The following is a 27,299-nucleotide window of genomic DNA, read 5'->3' as shown; positions in this document are numbered from 1 at the left end:
TTGTAGATTTGGGAGGTTCTCGCTCTTTTGCGGGGGCGGAAGGGGGCGGGGCTCATTTTTGAAATACACTGGTTTCAGTGTGAGCATACAGCAGTCTGGATGCAAAATTTGGTGGCTCTAGCTCTTATGGTCTCTGAGAACTAGCCGACAAGCAAGACGGACGGACGGACGGACAGACAGGGCTCAATCGACTCGGCTATTGATGCTGATCACGAATATATATACTTTATGGGGTCGGAAACGTTTCCTTCTGTGCGTTACATACAACCTTTATTCGCACAAATACAATATACCCTATTTACTCTTCGAGTACCGGCAATAAAAAAGGACATTTGATTCTGCTTGGAATACTTTTCGGGTATTCAATCGAAAGTTCAGAAGTAAACCTAGAAGGGAAGTCATTACCCTGTCCAATTGATGTACAATCGTGAACTTCTCTGGAGTATGCAGAAATAAAGAAATAAAGAAGCGAGCGCGATGGTATTGAAGCTGGTTTGTTTAGCGTAGGGGAGTCAGAAGTGAGGGAAATTCGATTTCCAATATGCAGTCTTTCCGTCTTCAACTTAACTGACACTTGACACCTAAGCAAATTCAGACATTCGATTCCATGTGAAATTATTTCCGAATATTCTTTCGTGGCGCTTGACAGCAGTGTAAACAAGGGAGAAGACAGAAATTGAAATTGCGCAGCTAGAAAATACCCTGCACTACTGACAATAATAATGAATGGAGTATGTACATATGTATGTATGTACATACTTCCCATATCTGATAGCTTGAGGAGAGCTTCCCCATCGATACATGATTTTCCAAACCATTTGGTCTGCTGCGCAGATTTCCTGAAGCTTGGCAGTGCCCACTGGCACTGGGTATACACTGGGTATAGGAAGATTCTGTTATTTGTTTCTGTCTATTGTGCTTTCTGCTCAGCCACTTGCTCCTGGTAGAATGTAGCACCTCCACCTCCATCGCCAAATACGGACGAAGGACCACTGCCGCGTGGAGGAAAGCGCGAACTCTAGTAAAATATATATGTACATACGCGCACATGGTTCGAGTATTAAGTAGTACATACCAAATATATTTACATACATACATACATATGGATGTATGTACATATATCGTATATGTGAGCATATGTATTTACTTTCGATACTCGAGATACTCTGCACATTTATGTATAGAATTGCCATTATAGATATCCATTTTTGGGTGTGAAAACACAATGGAATACAGCGAGCAGTGAGTTGAAAAACCATTCGCAAAAGCAGCCACAACACCATCAACAATGGCACCCATTCCCCAATTCTCTTCCGAAAAATGTAAAACGCAGATATGTATGTATGAAGGTAAGTACATATGTATGTGCGTAGGCTAGCGCGAAAGGTATCCTAACCCGCACAGCACACGATACAGGAGATATAAATATGTACATATGTACATATAACATGAGCTACTTTATTTGGAACTTTACATTGAAATGCGCATTTACAGGCAGATGTCGGGTTCAGACAGATATAGCCAGCCATATGTACATATATTGTAATTACACGGGCACATAGAGACCGAGAAAAGCCAATCTGAACAACATAATTGGATCATCCTTTCGACTTACATTATGTTTACCCGACCATTATCTACTCTGAAATTACTCCACCATACAATGTATCATAGTTATATAGTTACATTATCCCGCATCTGTAAATGAGCAAATCTTTGTTGTTATTATGTGATCAAAACTTTGGCTTTCTTGTCTCATTTGTTGTACCGTTACCGAGCTTTCGGTGCTGCGTATTAAATAATTTTGTGTGAATTCATAAATATGAACATACATACATACATATATACATATGTACATATGTACATACGTATGTGCATATGTGCACATCGGCGATAGCTGATCGTATTAGCTGATAAGTACATTCTATGAAGACTCATAAAGGCTCGCAGAACCCATGACATATTCTCTCTGTCAAAGTTCCAAAGAACGGTAGACAGTTGGAAAGTGCGAGGCATCTTAAAAAGGCAACAGAGACTGAATGGTCGAAAATTGATCCATCCCACCCTTAGTCCCTTGTTGGTACCATGACATCCAAACTTAATTCTGTAATACTGATATCAATAGTCAATTATAGCTATCATTTAACGAAAAATCAAATATACCCACATACATTTTTAGTAAGAAGACTAATTCGGACTAAGCTCCTATTTTCCTAGTCTCCATTTCGAAAACTTCAAATCCAAATTTACGATATCAGATCTACCCAAGAAAACGTATCTAAATAAACATAGAGAGAGAAGAGAGGAATTTAATGTTCCACCTATGCTCCTCTCGCACTAAGAAATGATCCCTTTGACCTGATTTACGGTTTTCTTGCATCTTCCGAACTGTGGACACCTCAGACTTCTGGCCTTTGTGATGGATTTTGAAATACAAAATATGAGAACATTTGTAGTATCTGAGGGCCAAAACGCTCATCATGCACAGACAGAAGCAATCGGCTGCTCAAGGATATCTGTAAATACTCAAACTTTATTGTGTCGAAAGAGCTTCCTTCTGGCTGTTAAGCACATCCACACAAAACTAATATTTTTCTTTAGGCTTTTGGCTAAGCGTAAACAAATTGTTCCCGCCGTTATCTTTGGAGCTGGATTTAAACAAAACTTTTAGAATTTTGTAATATATTATCTGTTACTAACTCAAGACGAAAATGTCTTTGTCCTGTCCTGTCCAACACTAGCGAGGGGTATGTGGAAGTTGCAATAGAACAAAGGAATAATATGGGAAAACAACAATATTGATGGGGACGCCAAGGCTATAGTGATCTGTAATGCCAGTGGGTAATGGAAGGGCCATCTATAGTGTCTCGGACGAAGTGGCCTCCATTATAGACTCATTTTTAGGCGATGCTTGGCTTCAGTCACAGTCAAAGTCTTTCGTGTGTTCACAGCTCTGTCGCCTTAAGTTTGATGTTCGAGCACATGAGAGGACCTGTGGGAACGCCGCAAAACATCCAAACGATAAGGGCTTTTCTTTTTTATACCCGGTACTCGAAGAGTAAATAGGGTATATTGTATTTGTGCGAATAAAGGTTGTATGTAACGCACAGAAGGAAACGTTTCCGACCCCATAAAGTATATATGAAGAAATTAATTTGCATTGGCAAAACCCACCCCGTTCCGTAGCTTATATTTGTTTTTGGCACATTCTCTCATTCACACTCTGCTTCGCGCAGTGGCAGAGGCCTCTGCCTCTGACACGTCAGTACCTCTGCCTCTACCGCGTCTCTGCCCTGACTCTGCAGTGTGTGTCTCTAGCGGAGGGTGGCGAGCTAAAGGAGCGTGTTGGCGTGAGTAGTGTTGTTGATGTAGATGACAGATGAAGAAAAAATGTAAAATTTGACAAATAACCGCTAAGTTGCAGATGTAGTACTGAGTGCCGGGTATAAAAGTTGTGACGCGTAAGAAGCGTTTCACACGTCCCTTCTCGTTTTTATTGTTTCCACGTACGAAACGCGAGCACATCTGAAATGATTGACTTTGAAAAATTGGCTGGGAAGCACTCATTGTATTAAATTGCCAAAAACTGAACATTGATTAAATTATTACATTGATCTAGGTCATTATTCTGCATGCTTAGGTGTGTCTAAACTTTAGACTCTAAAGTATAAATCAGAATATACAAGGATCAATGATAAACTTGGGTGGCAGCATAAGTCAAAAATGATAATTGCACAATATGTAGGGGGAAATCGACTCTAAGATGAAGTTCAAAACAGACTCGAGCCACTAGTATATTCATAAGTTTGCGAGTGTCTGATTGTTACAGTTGTACAGTTAATAAATCTTGCTAAATTTATGATTGTTTGTTTCGACTCTCGTATAAATCATTAATGGAGAACATACATAAATATTTGGTGGCTCTCGCTTTCAGATCTGCAGTGGAAAAACTTTTGCCGCACGAGTTAATTTCGTTACCAGGAGCTGAAAACGGGAAGCACAGACAGAGAAAGGCGGGGTGGGGCGGATCGGGATGGGAAGGTAGGGGCAGAGGCAGCTGGACAACCACTTTGAGTGGATATTTGTGCTTAATTATGATTTATACATAAATATTTGCCAGAACCCAATGAGCCGGCAGGGCGCCCACTGGGTCGAAAACCCGAGGCGCAGATGAGGAGGAGGCTTTGGGCCCCACGGAGCTATGTAAGTTTGGCTGGCAGCGGCAGCGGCAGCTTCAGTGGCAGCGACAGCGACAGCGGCCAAAGACCCCTGCATCTCTCACTTATTTTTAGCTAAAAAGCGCCGCAGGACGCGGGAATGACAAAGGGGCAAGGACCGCCGCAGATAGAACGCAGAGCGAGCGCAAATTTGTACGAGAATGTTTGCATGTTGCCGCCGCTTTTGTGCTGTAGCTGAAATGTGGAAAAAAGGAGAGAAATAAAACATAGCATTTACCCAAAGGATCAACTCGATAAATAACTTCCGGCATGACGGGCCGCGTCAGCAGGCACACAGCAGCCAGGAGCAGGGCTGTCCTACTCCAAACATGGTTCCAGGAGCACTGGCAGGAGCACTGCACGTGCCGCCATCGGGGAGGACCGGAGCGCTCCTGCTCGATCTGCAGTGGGGGGGTTGAGGCTGGTGCTGGTGCTGGTGATGGTGATGGTGCCATTGCCATTGGCCACAGTTGCTGCTGCCCCTGTTGTTGCTGTTGTCGGCGGCGCCTCGAGCTCGACGTATGTATGGGCAACGCTGCTGCTATCGCTGGTTAGCGTCTGCTGCTGATTTGACGTTCTTTATGGCCGCTTTTATTGTGCACCCTCAGATTTGGCCATTTATGTGTGTATTTTGAATTCTCATATTTATGGCCATCGTCGGCGGCCTAGCGTCGAGTGCGATATGATAGAAACTGCCGATGCCTCTGCTCATGTCCATTCTCCAGTCGACGACAGTCGCTACCGAGGGAACCTCAGTAGCAAATGAATTCCAAAAATATACTATGTACAGTTCTTCTCGTATGTGTATGTACGAGGACGATTATGCTGCACTGGTCGGAAGTCGTGAAGGGTTTGTTCGTCGTCTTTTTTGCCTTATTTCCGCTTTTTGCTTTTCATTTTATTTGTATTATCATTACTTTTTTTGTGGTGGTCGTTTTTTCTCTGAAAGCAAAACAATTAATTATATTTCACACTCGCTTTTTGCACTTGTTTTCCCTTTGCCTTTTTGCTCTCCTATTAATTTGTATTTTTGAGAATTCAACACTCGGCAACGAACAATTCATTACGCGACGTTGTTAACTCGATTATTTAAAAAAAGATTAAAAAATAGTCGCTGATGGTCGCTGCGCCGGCTTTTTGTTTGCTTAACGATGCTGCAAATTATGGCATTATTTGTTTTTCCAATTTTCCTCGCCGTCTTAATTGGGTTTGATGTTGTTTATTGAATTTCAAATTAATTTTAAATTTAAGCAAATTTGCCACTGAAATCACGTTTAATTAGTTCGGTTAACAATTCAATGCCTTTTGACTACCTCTTTTCTCCGTAAACTGGCAAATTCTCTCTGTCCTTACACACATGCAGTACGTACGTACATATATTCATACACATGTACATATGTATGTATGGTACACACACATTTAAGTGCACATCGTACATCGTTGCTCAGCTTTGACGGGGATTATCGGAATAATCCCAGCCAGTAGCTGCGGCCTCGCCTTCGGCCGCTCCCGGAGCTTAATGTTGTCATTAAATTGTGCGATTCAGGTTGAAATGCTTAAGCCTCTGATTGGCTTGAATCTGTCTGTGTGTACATACATTCGTACGAGTGACCGTTTTCGCGTGGTTATATGCAGTTAGGCGGATTATTTAGAGAGTTATTTACAGATGTTATTGATCAGCAAGGGGATATTCAATTGTAACAGCAAGAAGAAAGCGAGCCGAGTAAATGTACGTACTCCAGCCATGTTTGTCGGATACATGGTGAGACTCTCGTGTGCAGACTCCTGTCACCTCCTAGTCTTATTTATCCCAACTTTAGATACACACGCCCAAATATTAAATTTGTATACATGGTCAACATGTTTCCGACGTATTTTATAATTTGGTAAAGTCCTTCGGTATTTTTTCTTGTTTAATGCGTTGCAACATGCCGACGGGTTTCGACAGATAGTATTGTGAATAGATCCCCATGCGGTTCTGTTGATTAAAAGCACACACAAAGTATCAATCGTGGTCATTTATCCATGAAATTTAAACATTTATGTATGTAGTCCAGCCAGCGGGGCACCCCAGACAGAGTCCGACCGATATGACGATGAGTAATGGGACGTTTACCGAGTAAACACACCCACCCCCTATATCCGAAATACGAAAGAGTAGATACATATTTATCCTTTGGAGTCGCCTTGAGGTTGGGCCGGTTCTGAGGTTACTACATACATACGTACGTGAAGGTTGCCACAAGTTTGCCCAAACATTCATTAACGGACACTTTCGGATGGTCGGGTTGCATATGAGCGGATGAACTGAACGGATGAAAGGCAAAGAAATGTACGGAGAGGGGCGCTACTGTGAGCTTCGAATCCGAATACTCGTGTGTACGAGTATAATGCGTGCGGAGACCAAACAATCCCTTGTTATCCTTCAAGTTCTAAGCATGCCAGCCCAGCCTCACTAAAGCTCTCAAAAACGAATTCTGTCGAATGCGAACGAGTGTACATACATATACATATGTACATATGTACATATGTATATACATGCACACAGCCCTCCAGACCAAGAACACACTCACAGTCATGAGTATGCTGTCCTCCTTTTGCAGGAAAATGCTCATCTAGGTTGGCCTAATGTATTTCTTAGCGTTTCCTTATTGTTCGCTTGCTTGCAAGAAAGCCAAAACCGCAAACTTTCAAAGGCAAACTTCATATTTTGCAAACTGTGCGGAAAGCGTTTCCCCTCGTTCCCACAGGCCCCTGATGGAGCTGGTAAGCAAATGCCCTGGCAAGCCCCAAACACTCTGCCTTCCCGATGGAGTAAAAGTGCCCGTGTCAGCGTCCTCCTCTCGCATCCCGATGCAGCACTGCCAGCAGTGACACCATTCGAGCTCCAGTGCAGCCCGAAGCTTGACTTGGGGCTGGCTGCCTTCTATCTGTCGGATACTGCCAGACCAGTGCGGACGTTTCAGGGCTTTGGCTGCATTGTCGTTGCCGCTGTCCCTCATTGTGATGAACTTTTTTGCGGAGCTTGGTTATGGCTTTACTGGTTTTCATTTCCCACTGAAATTAATATGCAAGAATATTTTGGCCTTCCTTTAATCGGTGTAAAGAGCCCTCGTGGGAGTTGCATCCTCTTTGAAGCTGAAGCATTATGCTTGAGAGTGCGGGCCCGGGCCCGGGCCCGGGCCCGAGCCGGATCCGGAGCCCGCTCCAGCACCAGATCCAGTTCTAGTGGCAGCCACAAAGGCGAGGTCGAGAGCCAGCTCGAAGCTCATCGAACTGCAATTGAATGCTCACTCGAACACTGCTGTGGGGATGGTCGAACGCCCATGTTCGCTTTGCAGCATTATCAAGTTGAGTTTCATTTGCGGATTTGCTAAACGGTACGAGCACTCGTATTTGTCTGAATTTATTTAAGCGGAAAGCTGCGTCCATAATTTTCTCAACTTTTGTGCTCAGTTTAATTTGGTGGAAAATTGAAATCATATTGAAATTTGCCAATCTGTGGTCTGCGGTCTGCGGCCAGCGGTCCATCATGCCACAATTTGACTACATTTTGTTTTGTCTTTGTCCTCTTTCAGCGGGTAAAAGCGGGTTCGGAGGCCATTTGATTCTATAGCCACCCACTCTATGAGCAAAATGGATTCTTCATTGGAATACCAGTAATGCTCACTTATTAGTTACTTATGGTTCTGGTTCTAATCCACTCATGAATATCCCCCATATACTTTTGCGTGCAGTGCAAAGACTCGCAAAAAACTGGGAATATCAAATAATTTTTGACATCTGCGTTTGTATACATATGTATGTATGTATGTATGTACATATGTATGTACCAGTCAACGCCATATGACCCCCGAAATACAAGGGATTGCTAAAATATACATAGCAGAGCGTTCCTTGATTGATGGTAGTAACAGTGGGGGTGGTATATTCGAAAAGAAATATGCACGCAAAAATATCAGGCGCAGCTGTCAGAGAGAAAAATCAAAGTTATCAAAAATATGGCTCAACGCCAGCCAACCTTTTCAGAGGCGTTGCTGATGGGGACTGCTACCCAAATGGGAGGCGCAGAGGCCAGTTGGACAGCTAGTACGGTAAATATTTATTAGCTCAATAATTTGGCAACATTTATGCAGGATAAATGTGAAAGTCCCTGCGCAATAAATTGTTCCCAGCCGTACGCATACATCCCCGTACATGTATGAATGCCTGTATGTATAGATATGTATGTCCATACGTATGTACATAGCTTCATATGTACATACATAGGTAGGTATACCGACGTTTTATGAAATATATAAATAAATAAAACAAGAAGAAGCTGGCTGGTGTTGGGTGTGCGTTCCCGTATTTGTGCTTTATTGCAAGGACACGAAAGCATAATAAAAACTTGTTGAAAAATTTACGGGCCTAGCAGCGGCGAATAACGGATCGGAAAAACAAGCTGCGTCTCCGTCGACTTGGTCGCTGGTCACGTTTCGGACTCGAGGACGGGCACAGTCTTTGGCCCGGGAAACGGACACGGACAGTGACGGGGACAGAGACAGAGAGAGAGAGAGAGAGACACACGCACATGAACGTGTTTATTTATGTTCGGGCCACCGCTGAAAACTTTAGTCGTTGTACGTGTCAAAAACTTTTGACAGTGCAATGCCTCCGCGACTTAGGAAGTCAGCAGCTGGCGCTTTCGATGCAGCGTAGGTCGGGGACCGGGACCGACCCATCTGTAGGCCAATTGAATTGAGCCTTCGAAGGAAGGACGGGCGAAAGGTCCAGAGCGGATCGGACATCGGAAATAAAACCTTGACAACACGCCACGCCACACCAAAGTTAGGACACTTTGAGTAATTTGGTTAGCGAATCTCTTCCAACTTTCTCTGGTAAGTAGAATTTGTTATTAAATAATGTCCAACACATGCGCCGTCCCGCAGCAAAATAATGAACGGACAACGAGCAGGGCTATCCCTAAATAATTGATTAGCTTTCGGGTAATTCTCGAAGTATGTGATCTATGGATGTCTCCATGTAGAATATTAAATGTGCGAGAGCCAGCCTCTCATCTGTTGAAAGCCCAAAGTGGAAGGTTCAGGATGACCAACCGCCAGACGTTCTCTTCCGTGCCATCGGCAATTTACTTGAAACATCTCAATGAGGAGAAAACTACAAAACTACATCTATATCTGATAATTTGACGCATCTTCCGAAGCATATAACCGTCAAATCAGTGAGTGATTATATGTATGTACTTACATATATGTACATATGTAAATATGTTCATTTGTATGTACATACATACATAAGTATTTGTATAAGTATGTATAAGTTATAAGTCGAAGCGTGTTTCAATATTTTGTCGTAATGCACTAAGGGGTATAACTTCTTGCAAGGCAAAATAAACCAAAATGCATATGAACATACATGTGTGTAATTGTTACCACTAAGCCCCTTCAGAGTGGGTTTTTAAATGTTTTTGGGCTTTGAACAGTAGAAATTGTATTTATATTTTGTGTAATTACCAGGTGCTCGAAGAGTAAAAGGGGTATATTGTACTTGTGGTCGAAAAATGCAACGTACAGGAGGAAACGTCTCCGACCCTATAAATCTACACATATCTGTCGGTCCGCCCGTCGGTACGTCGGTCCGTCCCGGTGAGCGCCTAATTCTCAGAGACCAAAAGAGCTAGAGCAAGCAAATTTTGTTCCACTCTGCTGTGATATCACACTGTTACAAGCACACAAATTTCACAATTTCGACCACTGCCTTTCAGCAAAGAGCGAACGTCTGTGACATCCACAATTTTTAAGATAAGAGAAAACATCACAGTTCCATAGAGGTTGACCATATCCATCAGATCATTGAATTAAGGTCAGATTGGATCATTAGGTCACTGTGAAATGTAAAATTCGAAAAAATCATAAGGTTGCAAACATATGTATGATACACTGATTGCAACTCACAGCGTTCCTCCTCGGTTTTTCTTAATTGTTCAAGCATGAACAGGACAGACCACATCATAATGTTCATAATTGAGAGAAAAGAAATCAAATCAAGAAGGGACGTGTGAGACGCTTCTTACGCGTCAAAACTTGTATACCCGGTACTCAGTAGTACATCTAAACCTTGGTAGTTTTTTTTAACTATAAACGTATGTCATCTACATCTACATCATTTCCCACGCCAACACACCCTTTTATCTCGGCCTCCTCTCCTAGAGCTGCACGCTGAACGAAGCAGAGTGTGGAATGAGAGAATGTGCCAAAAATAAAAATAAACTGCTGGCTGTAGTAATGATCCAGTCTAATGCCAACTCTGTGATGTGATAGATATGGTTATTAGATAGATTTTGCTTATTAATTTTACGTACTAATAAAAGGCCTGTGTGAGTGAGCCCATCCTCTTTTTCAGAACGATCTTAGCATGGTAGCTTAATATTCTGATCCATGAGGAGTCTCTACAGCCTCAACGGCTGATCCCATTTGAAGTTATCTTGCACAGGACAAATGAAAGTGTGACTCCTTGGTGTGCCAATGGAGTGCCTAGATCGATGTATGTATGTACATATGGATGTACATATGTATGTATGAATGAATGTGGGTAGACTCGATGATAGCAAATGCATATCAACGAAGAATCAAGACGGCAGGAGCAAGTGAAACTGTATAAAATGTGCGTGTCCGTGGCAGAAGGGAATGTAGGGAAAGGAAAGAAACACATATTTTCCAATTTACGATTTAAGCGGTGGAGCACACACGCGCTTTGGGGGAACGGAGACCGGGGCAGTGGTTGGAGAAGAGAAGAAAGTATGGAACGGGTTGGCATGGTTGGGACTGCAGATGCGGGAAATGACGGAAGAACAAAGAAATGCCAGCAGAGGCGATGTCGAGGATGGAGGGAGGCCCGAGCTGAGGCCGAAGGACGCCGTCGCCCATGTCGATGCGGACGGTAAATGTTGGCTCTGGAGAAGGCAATAAAATGAAATTACAACTTAATTGTCATAAATAATTCAGGAGATTCCATGCCAGCCACGCGAGAGTCGAAAACTCTGTGTTGCGAGCAAAATCAGGGCACAGAGCAGAGCAGAGCATAGCATACCAACCAGCAGCAACCCTTGGAACGTCCCTGGGTCCTGTCACCACTTTCCAGCAGCTGAGCTCAACGAAAATTTTAAAGCATCCGCATCCACAAAGGCAGCTTCAAGGAACGAAATCTGTACAGTGTACACCGTAAATGCAGGGGCAATATTGCGTGTTTCATTATTAACAAAGTTAATCCCCTGACCTAGTTAAGTCGTGTCAGAAGAACACACACACACCGCGTCGGAAAGAGGGTGGTGAGGGCAGGCATCGTTCCTGCCAACACGGCTAATGGGTAAGCCGTCGGATGCCTCAAAATAGCTGACTCCGGCAAGTTTCTAAGCATCCACAAGGTATTCAGTAAAATTATTTTATAAAATTATCGAAACAGAGGGACAGGCACACTGTCGGCCGCGACTAGATGCACCTGGGAATTCATCCAGATCAGTATTAACCCACGCATGAGTTGTAGGTTGTACTCGAAATGCCGAAATGGCCTCTTCTCTCCGCAAACGATTCCTTCAATTATGTAGCTTTTTTGCTGTCTAAACCAGGCAGTGAAGAGACAATCACTACCGTAGCTTTGTATTGTGGAGAATTGTATGAGTTTTGCATGAATTAGAATTTACATGGAGATATAGCCTACGAGCGTTTATGCATATGAGCGATTTATACTGAAGATTTAAGAGCCAGGTGCTTAGGCATTAGACATTATCGTTCGTGTTTACAATGTTTATTGTACCCCTCTCCCGACCCCTACACATTTACAGTCCGTTCATTCAATGTTGTGTGTAGACAAAGGCAAATAAGACTAAATTAGCAAAATGACAAAAGTTGTTTAACAGCCGCACGCACTCACACGAACGCCCTTCAGCAGCACCCAGTGCGACCCACTCCCACTCCCACTCACACTCGCACGCCCAAGGCCTCGCCAACTCCCATTTTAAGGGGCGTGATTGCCAGTTAAGAATGTGCAAACAAACAAACAGACAAAGAGACAGGCCGTCGGGTTGGTGGTGGTGGCCGGGAAGGGGGTCGGAAGACTGTCGCCCAGCCTGTGCCTCCCTGAGCTTCCGGGAAGTGGGTAGGAGCGAAAGACCCAGAAACTGCTTACGAAAACACAAAAGTAAAACATGTGTTCTGCGGGGGCTCAAGAAGCCAGGGAGCAAATAATTCCGTGCCCGTTTCCCAATAAATCGCTCTAGGGTAGTGATAGGGGAGGGGAAAAAGGAAGAAGGAAGGCCCTTTAAAAGCAACACTCTGTTGATCAAACAATCAACCAATTTATTTAAGTTTAATAATAATAATAAATGGCAAAAACGAATAAAAGTGCAAGGGAACTGAAACCCCCGAGAGCTCTTGGAACGTTCAGAAGTCCCTCCAGCTGCAATCGTCCTCAATGAACGGTACTTGCTCCCATAGCCTGGCCAATTATTGAAAACACTGCACATGTGTATACACATACAATGTAAGGGACACAATACACACTATTCACTTACGATACACTTTCGTTTCTATGAAATACTGTAGTTTGTTACAATGTGTGCAAACACCAGAAAGGGCAGCACAAGGGCTCTCAACTAGATTTGAAGTTAATACAAATACAAATACAGTTCCGTTTTCAGAGAACCCGGAGCAGAGGCTCGACCATTGTGTGCCTTGAAAATTATTCGAATCAGTGGATAAAGAGTTGACAATTGATTGGGTTGTCAGATCGACACAATCATGAAACCAAACTCGCATTTGTGTTCACATAGAGAACTTCTAGAACAGTGGTAAAAGGAAGTTTCTCAAGGCGTGCGAGAAAAATAATTTTGTACCTAATACTCGAAGCGGTAAGGGAAATCATTCGTTTATTTTCTTGATCGTCTTCGCTAGACAAATCAATTGCCTGTGAGGCTCTTTTTACCTTACACTTAATCTCGGGGCTTATCCAGAAAATGTTGTCTCATTGTTTTAAATATTTTCCACATTCCCATAAAAACTATCAAAGCCATTTCTCGCCGGGAAAAGCTGTTTTCCTCCATTCGAATGGTGAGTCCAGCCTTGAATCAAAGTATTCTTGTATGTATAATAAACGAGAAGGGACGTGTGAGACGCTTCTTACGCGTCACAACTTTTATACCCGGCACTCAGTACTACATCTGCAACTTAGCGGTTATTTGTCAAATTTTACATTTTTTCTTCATCTGTCATCTAGATCAACAACACTGCTCACGCCAACACGCTCCTTTAGCTCGCCACCCTCCCCTAGAGACACACTTTGCAGAGTCAGCGGCAGAGGCAGCGGCAGAGGCAGAGGCAGTGACGTGTCAGGGGCCAGGCCATAAACAGCGCGAAGCAGATTGTGAATGCTGCGGGACGGGGTGGGTTTGGCCACTGCAAATTAATTTCTTCATTGTGGCTATAATAATGATGCAATCGTATCCCAATTTGGTGATCTGATAGATATAGTCATTCCCTACGGAATGGCGTTTTTAGTTTTCTGCTATCTTGTAAATTGTAGATTTGGGAGGTTTTCGCCCTTTTGCGGAGGCGGAAGGGGGCGTGGCTCATTTTTGAAATACACTTGTAACAGTGTGAGCATACAGAAGTCTGGAGCCAAATTTTGGTGGCTCTAGCTCTTATAGTCTCTGAGAACTAGCCGACAAACAAGACGGACGGACGGACGGACGGACGGACAGACAGACATGGCTCAATCGACTCGGCTATTGATGCTGATCAAGAATATATATACTTTATGGGGTCGGAGACGTTTCCTTCTGTGCGTTACATACAACCGTTATCCGCACAAATACAATATACCCTATTTACTCTTCGAGTACCGGGTATAAAAACATTTTTTAACTGAGTACACTCCCACATCCGACATGACATCCAACCGTAGTTGGTTCCGAAACTTTGTGTGATCAGTCAGTCCCTCGGGGAAAAAAACATTTAAGTGACTTTTAAATTACATCTTTTGTATACATACTCGTACATACTCGTGCATTAGAGTGAATCTGTTGAGGAATCAGGTGCCATTTACATACATATGTACATATGTATGTATGTACAAGACATATTTATTTTCGTCGCATAGCACACCCCTTGCGACGCTTCTCGAGAGACTTTCGATCTAAATTTACACTTGCTCAGTGGTACTCGTAGCGGTGCTCTACTAGACACACATTAATTTAAGCAGCAATTTAATAGATTCGCGATATAATAAAGTCAATGCTTATATTCGTAAGATTCACCTTCGTACACAGAAGAATCGATCTCAAGAGGAGCTTTCCAAAATAAGTACCTCTCAGATGATACAAGTACTCCTTGGCTGGGGATAGCAAACCTGCATACTCTGCTCATTCATACCTACATGTACATACATATGTATGAATGTGTATGTATGTATGTCTAGATAGGTGTTTTTTTGTACTCATTCTTATGGACATGCTCGCACTCGTTTATCCTGCTTGATGATAATAAAAGTTCTTATCTATTGTTCCAGCCATTTTGAATAATTGAAAGGGGCCCGGCCATCAGTTCTCTGCGTTTTTTCTTAGTTTTGCATGTTTCTTTCGTTCTTTGTAAAGGAGTTTTGGCCCTTCAGACCCTTCAGAGTAGACAAAAGCTCTTCTAGATTGTTGCTGGCAGCTGGCAGGTTGCTTCCTGCCTTCCGTTGCCTCTGGCTGAGCTCATGAATGTGCACTTACACGGTCAGGAGCGCTTGGAAAAGCAAAAGTTTGCATGAGGAGGCGTGTAATAATTAACTTAAAGTAGCTGGAGCTCTATCCGAGTAATTAACTCGAATTGAGATTCCGCTATTGCGAATATTCCGCCATTTTGGGGTTTGTGGCGACCCACTTGCCACGTCTTCTCTCTCATCTAGCACGATAAGCCAGCGATAATTTAATTATACGCGCAACGCGAAACTGAAGTTGCCAACCAACCCAACCCTGCTGCGGATTTGGTGTTGGGGAAACGAGAATGGGCATGGGGATGGGGATGACAGAGACTGTGACAAGACTGAGAGTGCTCTGAGCGCTACAGAAGCGAAAGGGAAGTCTGATGCAGAGCCTAAGGCGGAGGTGGAAGTGGAGACTGCGGTCGTCCCTGCTGCCGTCGATGTAAGTGGCAAAAATGTAAATTACGCGTATTAATATCAATTTATAATCCGAATCTGAAACCAAAAAATGCTTCTGCATAGTCAGGATGGTTGACGATGATGCGGCAAATCCCTGATAAATCCTTAAAAATTACTTTTAATTTCGAGACGGAAAACGCAGAGCCTTGAGCTGATGCGGACGTCGGTCACATCTTCGGTCCTTAGACGCCAGCCCGCCATTCCCGACCAGAACTGACTGCACTGAGTTCAGCGGTCGGGGCAGAGACGACGGAGGAAGGTCCTCTGTACCTCTCACATCCAGCTGACTTTGCCAGCTATGCTGCCCCAATATTGTGCTTCTCCGAGGGCAGCATCTAGATTAAAGTAAGTCAAGCGATGAAAATAGATTAGGCGTATATTGCGAATGCTGCGGCCAGACCAGGCCAGACCCCGTTCCGCAGCCATCCCACCCCAAGTCAAGGCCCAACCCCACCCCAAGCAATAACGAACGGGCAGAGCAACGCAGGCGCCATCCTGGCAGTCGTCGGCAGCAGAGGCGTGAAAAAAATGCCCCCAATTTAATTTGAGTTCTGCGCCGTCCGTGCGTCTATTTGTTTGATTAGTCGATTTTGTGGACTTTGCCGCTAATTGTGCGCCCCCGACTCCACACGCAGAGGGATGCCGTATGGGACGTATGTACATACGTACATATTCATGTACATATCTACATACATATGTACATATGCATGTACAACAGTATGTGAGTATTGACCAGGAACAGGAATAAGAATATGAGAACAGAACCAGGCTCTGGACCGGAGCCAGAGCCAGAGCCAAGCACCGCCTCCGTTTATGCTAATGAATTCGAGTTGGCAACGGGCGAACCACATTCGCGGACACAGACCGGTACGGGAAGGGACGGAACCGGACCGGACCCTCCTCGCACCATGAAATCTCACTCGCACTCGAACACACTGTTGCCGTTATTTTTGCAATATTTGCATAATTGCTTTTGTTGCTTTCATTTGGTCGGCTTTGGCTTTCGATGGCATGGCGCTGGGCGCTCGGCGCTCGGCGCGGGCAAATATTTGCACAGCCTCCGCCTCAGCCTGCGCTCAATTTTTGGCCAATTTCACAAGCTGCACTCGCCGCCCCACCGTTCAGTCACACAGATGCACACACGAACTGCCGAACAGGCAGGAAAATTAACGTATTCTAATTAGCACGTTGCCGCTGGCCGAGCTGTAAATTTATGTGCATTGCACAGAATACGCGCATAACGGTAGCGTACGCAGTCGGCGCCTGGAACTGAAACTGGAACAGCAGCCGAAGCGGAAACGGAGACGAGCGCAGCCAACGAGACAAAGACGCCGCTGCGCGATCATTGGAAGTTCCACGGACGGCTTCAGTGCTCTAGTTTTTCCATTTCGCGCGACCGCAACGGCTTCGACGGCTGCTGGTCGAGGGAGGCGCCTCTTGACGCGGGTCTGGCCTTCCAAAGTGTCAACAGCATTTGCGGTGATGCTGATGTCACGCCGACGGCGATGGCCACCGACGGAGACAGACAGAGAGACGCAAGAGACGCTAGCTCGGGAACATAGCGAACACATGAACTCACAAGTCGAACGAACGCTGGGGATTGAGAGTCGACCCCGAACACACAAGCGAGCAATTCTGCCGTCAGTTTTCCGACTCAACTCGACTCGACTCGACTCGAATCCGCGGCTGCGATGTTAACGTATCCACTGGGCCCGACAGAGTGTCGGAAAATGTTTGTTCATGTTCATTTCCTTCTAGTTTCCTGCAGCTGCGCTTTTCATCGCTCATTCTCTCCCTCTCTCTCTCTCTCTGCTCTCTCTCTCTTTCCGCGTATAAGTCAGCTGCTCTCTCGTGTCTATTGTTCGTGTGCACTTCGTGTTTCCACTGGTATATTTTGAATATTTTTTATTTTTAGAATTTGTGTTCATTATTTTTTTAAATTTTATTATTGTTTTCTGCTTCTGTACGAGTTGTGTGTTTTTTATTGCTATTACTTTATTTTATATTAGCTTCATTTTTCTTTCATTATTACAATTATTCTTTGGTTATTTCTTAGTCAATTATTTTCTGCATACTGTTAAATACTTTTGATGTCTTTGAATATGTATTTTACTCAACAATTTGTTGCAATACCTTTTAATAGTGAGGGATACCATTGCACTTGCATCGGAGTCCAAATTGCATGCACCAAGTTATATGGGAGAGCGTGTGGTTCTCTTATAATGGAACGCATCCCATACGCGAGTGCGCAACACATGGGCCATGGGCTGGCAGCGCGCTTTCGTCCACTCTTTGATGCCGAAATTGCTGCCCTGAAGACCTAATTTGAATCTAATTTATGTAACTATTGACATCAGCTGAGTGTGGACAAGCACTTACGACCGCTTTTTGTTTTGGAAAAGTGCTTGCCGTGCATTTGCGCCCACAATTACGTATGCGTATAAAAATGTTCCATGTATGTGTATGAATATTAGTAGGTATGGTCATAGAATAGTCCGAGTGGGTGAACATTTTTTATTAATTAACAAAGTGGGGTCTTTCCACTTTCCACGAATTTTCTGTGATTTAAATTGATAAATCATGACAAAGTATCTTACGATGGATCCAAAATATCAATTTAGGATCAGCTTTTGATGTTTAAGTCCCGAATAGTCCTCCATATTGATGCCAAATAAATATTAAAACCTAATGACCATTTCTAGGGCTATGGGTGAGGGCTGTGATTTGACTTTCACCCGGTTAAAACAGCTTTTAGAACGTTGCCCCGGCATCTTTTGCTGCTTCGAGATGTGCTATCTAGTTGGTTCCGTATTGATGACTAAAACTTTGAAATCAGTTGGCGAATAGATGAAATGAATTACCATGTAGATTAAAGCAGCATGAAAAGAGATTGAGATGCCACTTATAGCAGTAACCAATTTGAAACACTTTCCACATGCTGAAATCCAACCAGGATACTTCAAGTGATATATTTATTGAACATCAACTGGTATTTGCTCGACATTATTCTCTCAATGCTCTGCAATTGCAAGTACTGCTAAGGAGTGTGGCACAAGTGCGTTATCGAGGATCAGACAGTTTCTTGTACATACGTCTATTTGTGTGCTTCAAGCAGTGCAGGGTGGAGAAACTCTACTCGGCTCAGAGCCGTAAGTACTTGCTTTTGGTCTGAGAACAGAAAAAATGGTCAAGATGAAACGAAATCATGCTTAAGCACCAGATTCCATGACAATCAACAGCCAGGGGCATTTGCATAAAACGAAGATAAATACATACATACATTCGACAGGGAAGGTCGGGAGGAGCGGGAGACCAAAGGCAACCACAGGTCGACCGGTTAAAGGTTAACACACTGAAACATGCATGCACTGAAGAGGATGTGGGCCCTGCCTCCATGAAGGCATGGAGTTCCCCATTCCGGTTGTACTATATACTGCATGCGGAGTGGGGTACCCATACCCATACCCACCGCCGAGACTTCGAATGAATCGATTTGGACGATGTTTGCCTGATTGAAGTTATCCCATCCGGAAAACGAGCGAAAAGCCACTTGCGGTTTCATGACTTGCTATGGATGCCGTTTGGTTTGTGTTTGAATTTTAATTGCAATCGAAAGTCCTGGTTTGATTGATGCATACCTAATAAATGCACTGCCACCGAAGGATTCGGGGGAGTGGCTGCAGCGAACCATGTAAATCCGTCCGTTACTCTCTCTGCCACGGCCTGGTTGAGCATCTGGCTGTGCCATCAAGCTGCACCCTAATGGGCGAATGGGAGCGTCGATTTCAATTGGACACAGATGCATATTGAATGGCAGGCCTCTATTTAAATATTGATTCCAGATAAATTATGCCATGTAAGCTGCCGCACGTGGGCCACACACTCAACATTCACTGGCAGTGGGAGCTGTTGCTGTCACTGTTTCTGCCACTGTTTCTGTTGATGTTGCTGTTGCTGTTGCTGTGGCTGTCGCTTTCGTTAGAGTCGTTTATCTTGGTGGAGCGGAAATTGCGGTTGGGTTCGCGGCTGAAACTTTGCGAACTGATTATCGCTGACATGCCGCGAGAGATCAGGCCCGAAGGACGCCCAAAGGCCCAAAGTGGCAGCAACAACAAGTTTCCAGCGTACAATTTTACACATGGAAAGCACATTGCATGTCCATGGGCGTGGCCATGCCATTTTCGACTTGTTGTCTGCTGTCACTGGCTGGCGAAATCAGGCGCGCAACTCTTTATCCGAGTCGTCAGTCCGACAGCTCGGCGACAATTAATCACGACCATCTGCAGGCACTGGGCGTAAAAATGAAACGTCACAATAAAGCCATTTGTGCGGCAGAGAGCGTCCTTTCTTATGCCCCACTCCATGCCCCATTCGCGACGTGCACCCAACGGGACCCAACTGTGCTGGAAGCCCTTTGGCCAATCCTTCAGACGCAACACACACAGCACACTAGCGACAATTAGCTTCTCTGACAAATGGATTAGGCAAACGCCTCAATCATTCCTTTACAAAATTCCCAGGAGACCTCCCGAGATGTAGAAGGTGAATCAATGGAAGGAACTTTGACTAGGGTTTGTATGCTCCCATACGAAAATCGCTTGAGCGGAGCTCTCCTATCACATAGATTTAGCTTGGTGTACACTCGGGTGGTTGGTCATTGGGAAAATGATGAATCCTCCCACTCGAGCATGAGCCGCATAGACCGCTGGTAGGACGACACTTGTAAAATTGTCACAACATTAATCAAATCGAGCACACAGCCAAATGCGTGCCATAAATTTTCAGTCTCGCCTGGTGGCCAGATGCCAGCTGTGGCCTGGAGTACGAGTGACGTGACCGCCCCTGTGGCCTGCCAGTGAAAGTGTCGGTGAAAGTGCGGCGTGACAAGCCAGAGACCCCAGGCAGGCCGAACCTTTGGCGCGCTTGCAGGAATACTCCGTCCTCTTGCAAACCAGGATGTTTGTATGTCTGAATGTACATTTGTGGCACTGCTACTCGCCGATTGCACTGTACAGACGTACACAGATGCTGTTTAACCAGGCGCTTGCAATCACAGACACGCGCTTGAAACATTTCAGCCTTCTCCGAATGCCCCTACCGCCAGTCAGCGCACCCCCCCAGCCATGCGGCACATGTCACTTCAGTTATTCAGTACTTGGGTGATGCCGATGACTGGGGTGACGATGTTACAAATACCCGGCAAGGGAGTACGGGAGAAAGCTGTACTTTGGATCAAGGATGGACAGAACATTTTACCCTAGCCGATAAGCGGGCAGAGTACACAGCGAATAATGGTAGCCAAATATACTTGAGGCAGGACACGGCAGGAGAGTTCCCTTCTGGAAGGGAGTGACTGTATGATGAATACCGGTGGGGCTGGGGGCTCAAATCAGCGGTGTCGCAATCAAAAACGGCTGTGAGCCACAGACAGATGAGATGCCGGAAGGAAAGATCCCACTTGCTGATTGACACCCTCGACAAACAAATCATTCTTACCCGATGGCTTAGCGTTCGCCGAATTTGTACTTGGGGCGGAAAAAACAGGTTGAAGCTCAAAGTACACTCATGGTAATACACTTAGCCATGTGTACACATAACCAGCTACAATCCCTAATACAAGAATATTCATGCGGTTACCGAAGACAAAGCCTTCCCAACTGATTGCGTGCTAATTGGAATGTATGGGCTACAGGTTATGTGGTTACCTGTATATGCATATGTACATATGTATATGTATAAGCTTTAATATTAATGGTATATTTGATATTTCATATATATTTGATTGTGGTGTCAACGAATAAGTAAATGCACAATCGAAGAAAATAATTCCGAGAAGGTTATGTAAAACACTCTTAACATTCTTTCGCTGGCTTGCCTCGATTTAAATTAAAGTTATGGATAATGTGTTCGAATATGAGTCTTAATTAATTGTTAAGATAACTGAAATAAGATTGCCAAGTACCCAAAGAGGAAATTTAATAATTGTCTGCGAAAGACAGATCTTAAATAAAGGTGAAAAACGGCTCTAAAAAAAAAAAAAAAAAAAAAAATTGTTCTAAAGCAATTGAACGGGACTAATAATTTAATTGAATATGTATGTACATATGTATGTACATATGTACACACAAAGTGCAGGTAAGTTTACGGCTCCGGCCCCCAGAACACTATTTTCTATAGTGGAAATAATATGTTTTTACAAGAATTCTTTTTCTGCATTTCAAACGTTGACAAGAATATACATCTCTACGATTTTATCGACTGAGACTACATACTTCGAAAGATATGTAGATGGTATTTATACTTATACCCAGTTCATCAGGCACAACGGGCCAAAGCCCGTCAGCCGTCCTACCTATGCATAGCTATGTACATATGTACCCCTTGTATGTCTGTTTATCTGTATAAAAACCGCAGTGTACTCGTATACTGGAACCCCCACATGTGTCTCGTAAATTGGTTATGATTATGACATTGACATTGTGACTCGTTGACATCGTTTGCTCTGGACTTGCGGCTGACGATGTGAAGAGAAGCGTTTCAATTCCGCTGCAAGTGATTTCGCTTTGATCCAGGTTAAACACTTAACACGCTGTGAGCCATCGCGAATCTCGGCAAATCCACTCATGTGGAACACACTCAATACCAGCGCATGTTAACGCAAACACACAAGCCCCGCCGATAGCTACAGGGTACAGTGTCCATGCGCCACGCGGTAAGCATGGGAGCAGTGCGGCAGGAGCAGCAGGAGTTGGCTTCCAGTCTATCCTTATCTCTGCACAAGTGCGCCAAAAATAAATTACACTGAGGCCCGCTCAAACACATTTTGATGCCGTTCCATATACGTACATATGTATGTATGTTGTATATGTATGTTCTATGTTTTTCCAGGACGATGTGCACACGAACACACGAGTCCTGAGGATCGACATAGCGGAAAATGCCGGCAGGCTCCACCACGCATCGACACGGATGCTGTAGGTTGGCCGTGCAGAAGCCGCCATAATGCTCCCTAATTCGAGCTCCATGCCGCCTGTGTTTTTCCCATTTTAATCACTACACCCAGTGCCCGTGCTGAACAAGAGTCTAGTGTTTTCATTCATATAAATATGTACTTATACATACATATGTACATATATGTATGTACATGTACTTATGTATGTACACTTGTGACAGACAAAAGTATTTTCGACTAGGTATTTAGGTATTATGCACCTCTCCATCGATAGTAGTCGGGATACAATTAAAGAAACCATTTCAAAAACTATTTATGAACAGTTTTAAGACCAGGTTACAGGGTATTTTTGAGTCTGGTTGTCAACTGTCGCAGCGTCTCTTGTTTTTATCTGCTCTGACGCCTGTTGATGGGGCGTCACTTGAGCAACCGTGATCCACCTCGAGGCTGAGACATGTCGGGTAGTTTATCTTTCAAAACAACAAACCTTTCGAACTAAAAGAAACTGCTCGTATGTTTGTATGTACATATGTATGTATGTACTTATGTATGTATAGGGGGAACATGTAAGTTTGTATGGATGTGAGACTCACACAAAAATATCCCTACACAAAGGAGTGAGCACTTTTAGTATACTTAGCGCTGAGCCCCAGGCGAAGGCTTGCCGACACTCCTTATATCTCATTCTTTGCCTCGACGGAGTGTCGCGCGTCTTTTCGGCATATCCTGTTTTCGTTGTGGCCCCTTGCGTCGCGTGCGACAAACCTTCCACTTCCACTTCCACAGCCACATCCATTGCCTGGCTTGCCACACGTGCGGCTGCGGTTAGTTTTCTGTCTCTGGATGACGCCACGGCGTCGCTGTCCCGTCGCCGCCTCTAAGCAACCCAAGGTGTCTGTACGAGTGCTTCGGGTGTGTGGTGCAATGCCCGACTGACTGCGGGACAGGGAGTGCAGTGCGGTCTCTTTGTCGCCCCAGCAAATGCGGTTGCACATTGACGGAACAGATTGGTTTCGATGTGGTTTCGTTCGCGCTGGTCTCGTTTCGTCAGTGCTGTCGGAGCTGTCGGAGTTGTGTGGACAGTGGAGGGGAGTTTAGGGTTTCAAAAGAAATTACACTCGGTACACAACTATTGTAATTTACTCACATAATTGGCTTTTTCAACTGGAAGCTACTGGCTGGAAAATTCAAGTGTTCCACCAGAGAAGTGCGCCAAGCGCATATTTAAAAGGATAAATATTGGATTGAACATGTTGAAGCAATTTGTTCGACAAAAACACTGCACTCGTATCAGAAATTAGCATACCGGCGCTGCTCCTATTTCCTCTGTCCTATATCATTAATTCTACATTTATCTGAAAGTCACAGAATGCTTACAAAATCAGTATCAGGATCGGACAATTAGCGGCCAGAGTATGCTGTATTTTCCTGCCGGCTACCCAGCTATGTATGTGGGTGAGGGATGTGTGTATTATAATCATTCTGCCTGGAGAAGAATGATCCCCAGCTGGGTTCCGCAATAAGGGGACGGGGGTACTTGTGTCGCATAACATCTTCTGCTCTTCATTATAGTCTGACTTTAGCAGGAGCCCACTCCCAGCCGGGGCCCACGTTGCCGCAGCCACGATGGGACCCAAGGGGCTTACGTCACGCAGCGAAAGTGGCGGATGCTGGTGTACCACGAGTGCTCCTCCTCGCCCATGATATGTACATACATATGTATGTATGTTGTATGTATGTATGTACAATGGCGGGTGTGCACCCTAAGTGTGAGGACATGTTTGTGCCTCTGCTCTGGATGTTCACTCAGTCATTAGGAGCATGTAACGAATAAATTGCGTCTAATAGCCTTCTGCATTTAAATATGGCGCTAGAACAATATCTCGTCGTCTCCTTTCCGGCGCTGTGTCGCTGTGGCTCTCGGGCAGGAAGCAAATGCCTAATTTTCGTATTTTATGTCAGCCGGCTGAAGACTGAGCACATGTCTGAAATAACCATAAAACATAACACTCTCCCCATGAAGCAGTCCTAGGCACCAGCTAGCAGACCATATAAAGCGTAGGAAAACTTACCGGAAAGTAATCGGTGGAGTTTGTCCATTTACACCCCAGCAGGGGGTAATCAAATATTGGTCAGATTTTCGCAATGCACAACCATTAAAAGAAGAATCTGGATTCTGACATTGGAATGATCGGTCGAACAACTTTTTTGACTCTAAAGGTAATTCAGGAAAGTTACAGAAACTTCAGAAACTTCTGGTTGGAAGTAACTATTACGAATCAGACATACAATAATCCAAATCGAATGAATACATTATGTATATACATATGTATGTATAACTGTAAATAGGAATCCTCGTGGCAATAGCGCTGAAGTAGTCAAATCTGGAAATATTCTAAGAGCAAGCTTCAGAGTTTAAGCAATTTTTGGTGAAAATATTTTTTGCGCAATTTTACATTTCTTCTCTTAACACAGGAAAAAACACATATGTAAAATGTACATAGTATGTACTCATAAAAAATGGCATATGAAGGTGTTTTTTCGGCAGTATGTATGTACATATGAATGTCCATATATATGTATGTAAATTCGTTGTTCCCCTATTTATTTATGCAATACCCGCATTCTGAGGGGAGGCCTAAATATGTACATATGTATGTATGTACATCTCCCAGATCGACTAATGCTCTAGTTAATTCTTTGCATCCAACGAATCTGCTCCCTCATGGATAGCCACTGTGAATGGGAATGCAACCCCAGGGCGACACCGCTCGAATTCAACCTTTCGGCTCACAAGTTTATGTATGTACATATGTATGTACATATTACACACAAACATACATACTTATGTATGTATGTAAGACTTTTTGTGTCCCTCATATGCTTATGGGTACGAGTATCTGTACATAAGTACATACATACATACATACATACATATGTACATATGAATATAAACATAGCCGTAGGAACGTGCAAAATGCTTGGGCTGGCAGGAACTGGAGTCCCGCCTAAGGGTTCAGTTCAGGATGATTGCAGGCTATTTTTGTTTTTCCCACTGGTGTTAAATTGGATTTATCGCTTGACCAACATGATTTTCCGCTTTTGCCGTTCCGGCTAGGATGCCTTAATTAAATTTCACAGTATAGTTTATTTTTAAACGAAGTTGACAACGAAAACAGGTCATTAGGAGCATTATCGCATCATAATTCTGTCAGAGCGATAACAAAGCTCTCAATTCAATTTAACTTCCACGCCGGGGCCCACAGGCGTCCGACGAGGGCTGCTCCTCGTGTGGACTTTGGGGCCAGTCTTTCTATCTAAAAGAACGAAACTGGGGAACGAACTGTATGTACATATGTGTGTACGTGTGTACGTGAGTACGTGTTCGGGTGTCCCTGCTTCTACGAGTGGCGAGATTTTTTGAAGCCGTACTACAAAGGCTGTTTCGAGATTGCCACCCCTCTGGGACTTTGGTGCGGTGCGACGAGTGATATTGGGGGATTGGATGTCCGCATTTAAATGCAGGCACAAACCTATGTACATTGTGTCGTGCTGGGACACTGTCTGGCGGTGCCACTGTTGCTGGTTGCTGTTTCTGTTTCTGTGTCTGTTGCTTTTGCTGTAATGCAATGTTAACAGAAAGAGAATCAAACATCTGTCAAGTGTTTTACTAAATTGGGGTTTTGTTCGCATTTTTATCATTGTTGCCATAAATGAACCCTCCCGACTCCCGACTGGAGAATATGTTTCTCTGCATACTCGTAAATGGCAAGTTTTGAATATATTAGTGGCATCGTTGGGAGCAATCAGTGTTGCGGCTGCCACTCACAGTGTCTGCCTGTCCGTCTGTCTGTCTTTTTTGTCTGCCCAGCCGCTCTTAGTCCACTGCCCCTGGCTGACTCTCCCTGTCACTTGGCTGTCTCCTTGCCGTCCTTCTCCGATTTCTGGTTCGTTTGCTGCGTTCACATTTCAAATGTAAACTGCCAAGTAGGCATTCGGCCCTAGGAATTTGCATAATTTACTTACGAGTATGTCGCCCCGCCTTCACCCCCTCCTGTAGACGACATCAGCACTGAGCACGATTCACTTTCAAGTTGTTTTCGAGGGTGTCTGAGGCGGCAACTATGCTGATGAAGTTGTCAAACTTTAAGTTCCGTTCTTGCCGCCAAAGTCGAAAGAGTACCTCAACTGTAAGGGTATAGTGCGCTTCTTCCTCATGTTGATGTATATATATTATTGGATAACCCAGAAAGCAGGACAATTTGTATCGTTAACCTCAAGTATTTGATGGCTAAATCAAATAAAACATACAATAAAGAAGCCAAGTTTCCATTAAGTAGAATGACATTTCCTGTCGAATAACTCATTAAGAAAGAAATCCGAGAAGCAGGTATCGAATAGTCGGAAGGGCTGCGATAGCGTCTCACTTGTTTGAATTCCCATTAAACGTGTCAACGCTCTCCCTGCCCCCTCCTGCTGGTTCTTCTCAGGGAGGTTGTTGGGGTAGTAAGTAATCACTGTGTGTGCTGTCGCTTGTCATATCAGGCTACATTGTCAGGAGTTGTCCGCTTTGTTCTCGGATAGTGCAACAATTGATTGCTACTTTTAGACACGTTGCAAACGGCCTGGCCCTGACAATGGGCGGTCTGACTGCTTTGCCTTGATAAATTTACTCTAATCACCTGCCTAATAACAAATCAATTCCCTTTCTCTGTCAGCAGGTTGGAAAATACACATGAACATATGTACATGCATATATGTATGTATGTACATATGTTTATGGGCGTTTCAGGCTTCAGATAACTGTTTCCGATCGATTGCCTATGTCCATAATAGGTGCATCAACAGTCTTTCAATGGTAGTTGATCCTCTAAGTTACAGCTCTAAACAAATAGTCGTGCGCCTTTGTTAAACCTGCCTCAAATTGTCGC

General features: G+C 44.1%; 1 protein-coding gene across 3 annotated transcripts in view; it reads right to left on the bottom strand.

Annotated features, from left to right (window-relative positions):
• Positions 1–17,140, bottom strand: part of LOC117897080 — a 28,559-nt gene extending 11,419 nt beyond the window's left edge. For all 3 annotated transcript variants that reach the window (XM_034805716.1, XM_034805717.1, XM_034805718.1), the window contains exons 1-2: positions 16,996–17,140; positions 4,456–5,159 (exon numbers count right to left, since the gene is read on the bottom strand). In XM_034805716.1, coding sequence (XP_034661607.1) covers positions 4,456–4,678 — 223 coding nt within the window. In that variant the 5' untranslated portion in view covers positions 4,679–5,159; positions 16,996–17,140. The remainder of the gene's footprint in view (positions 1–4,455; positions 5,160–16,995) is intronic.
• Between the last annotated feature and the right edge of the window lie 10,159 nt (positions 17,141–27,299).

The sequence above is a fragment of the Drosophila subobscura genome, chromosome O, assembly GCF_008121235.1.
Source record: "Drosophila subobscura isolate 14011-0131.10 chromosome O, UCBerk_Dsub_1.0, whole genome shotgun sequence".
Lineage (NCBI taxonomy): Eukaryota > Metazoa > Arthropoda > Insecta > Diptera > Drosophilidae > Drosophila > Drosophila subobscura.
Note: the sequence above shows the minus strand (reverse complement) of the source record. Positions and strands in the feature narration are given on the sequence as shown.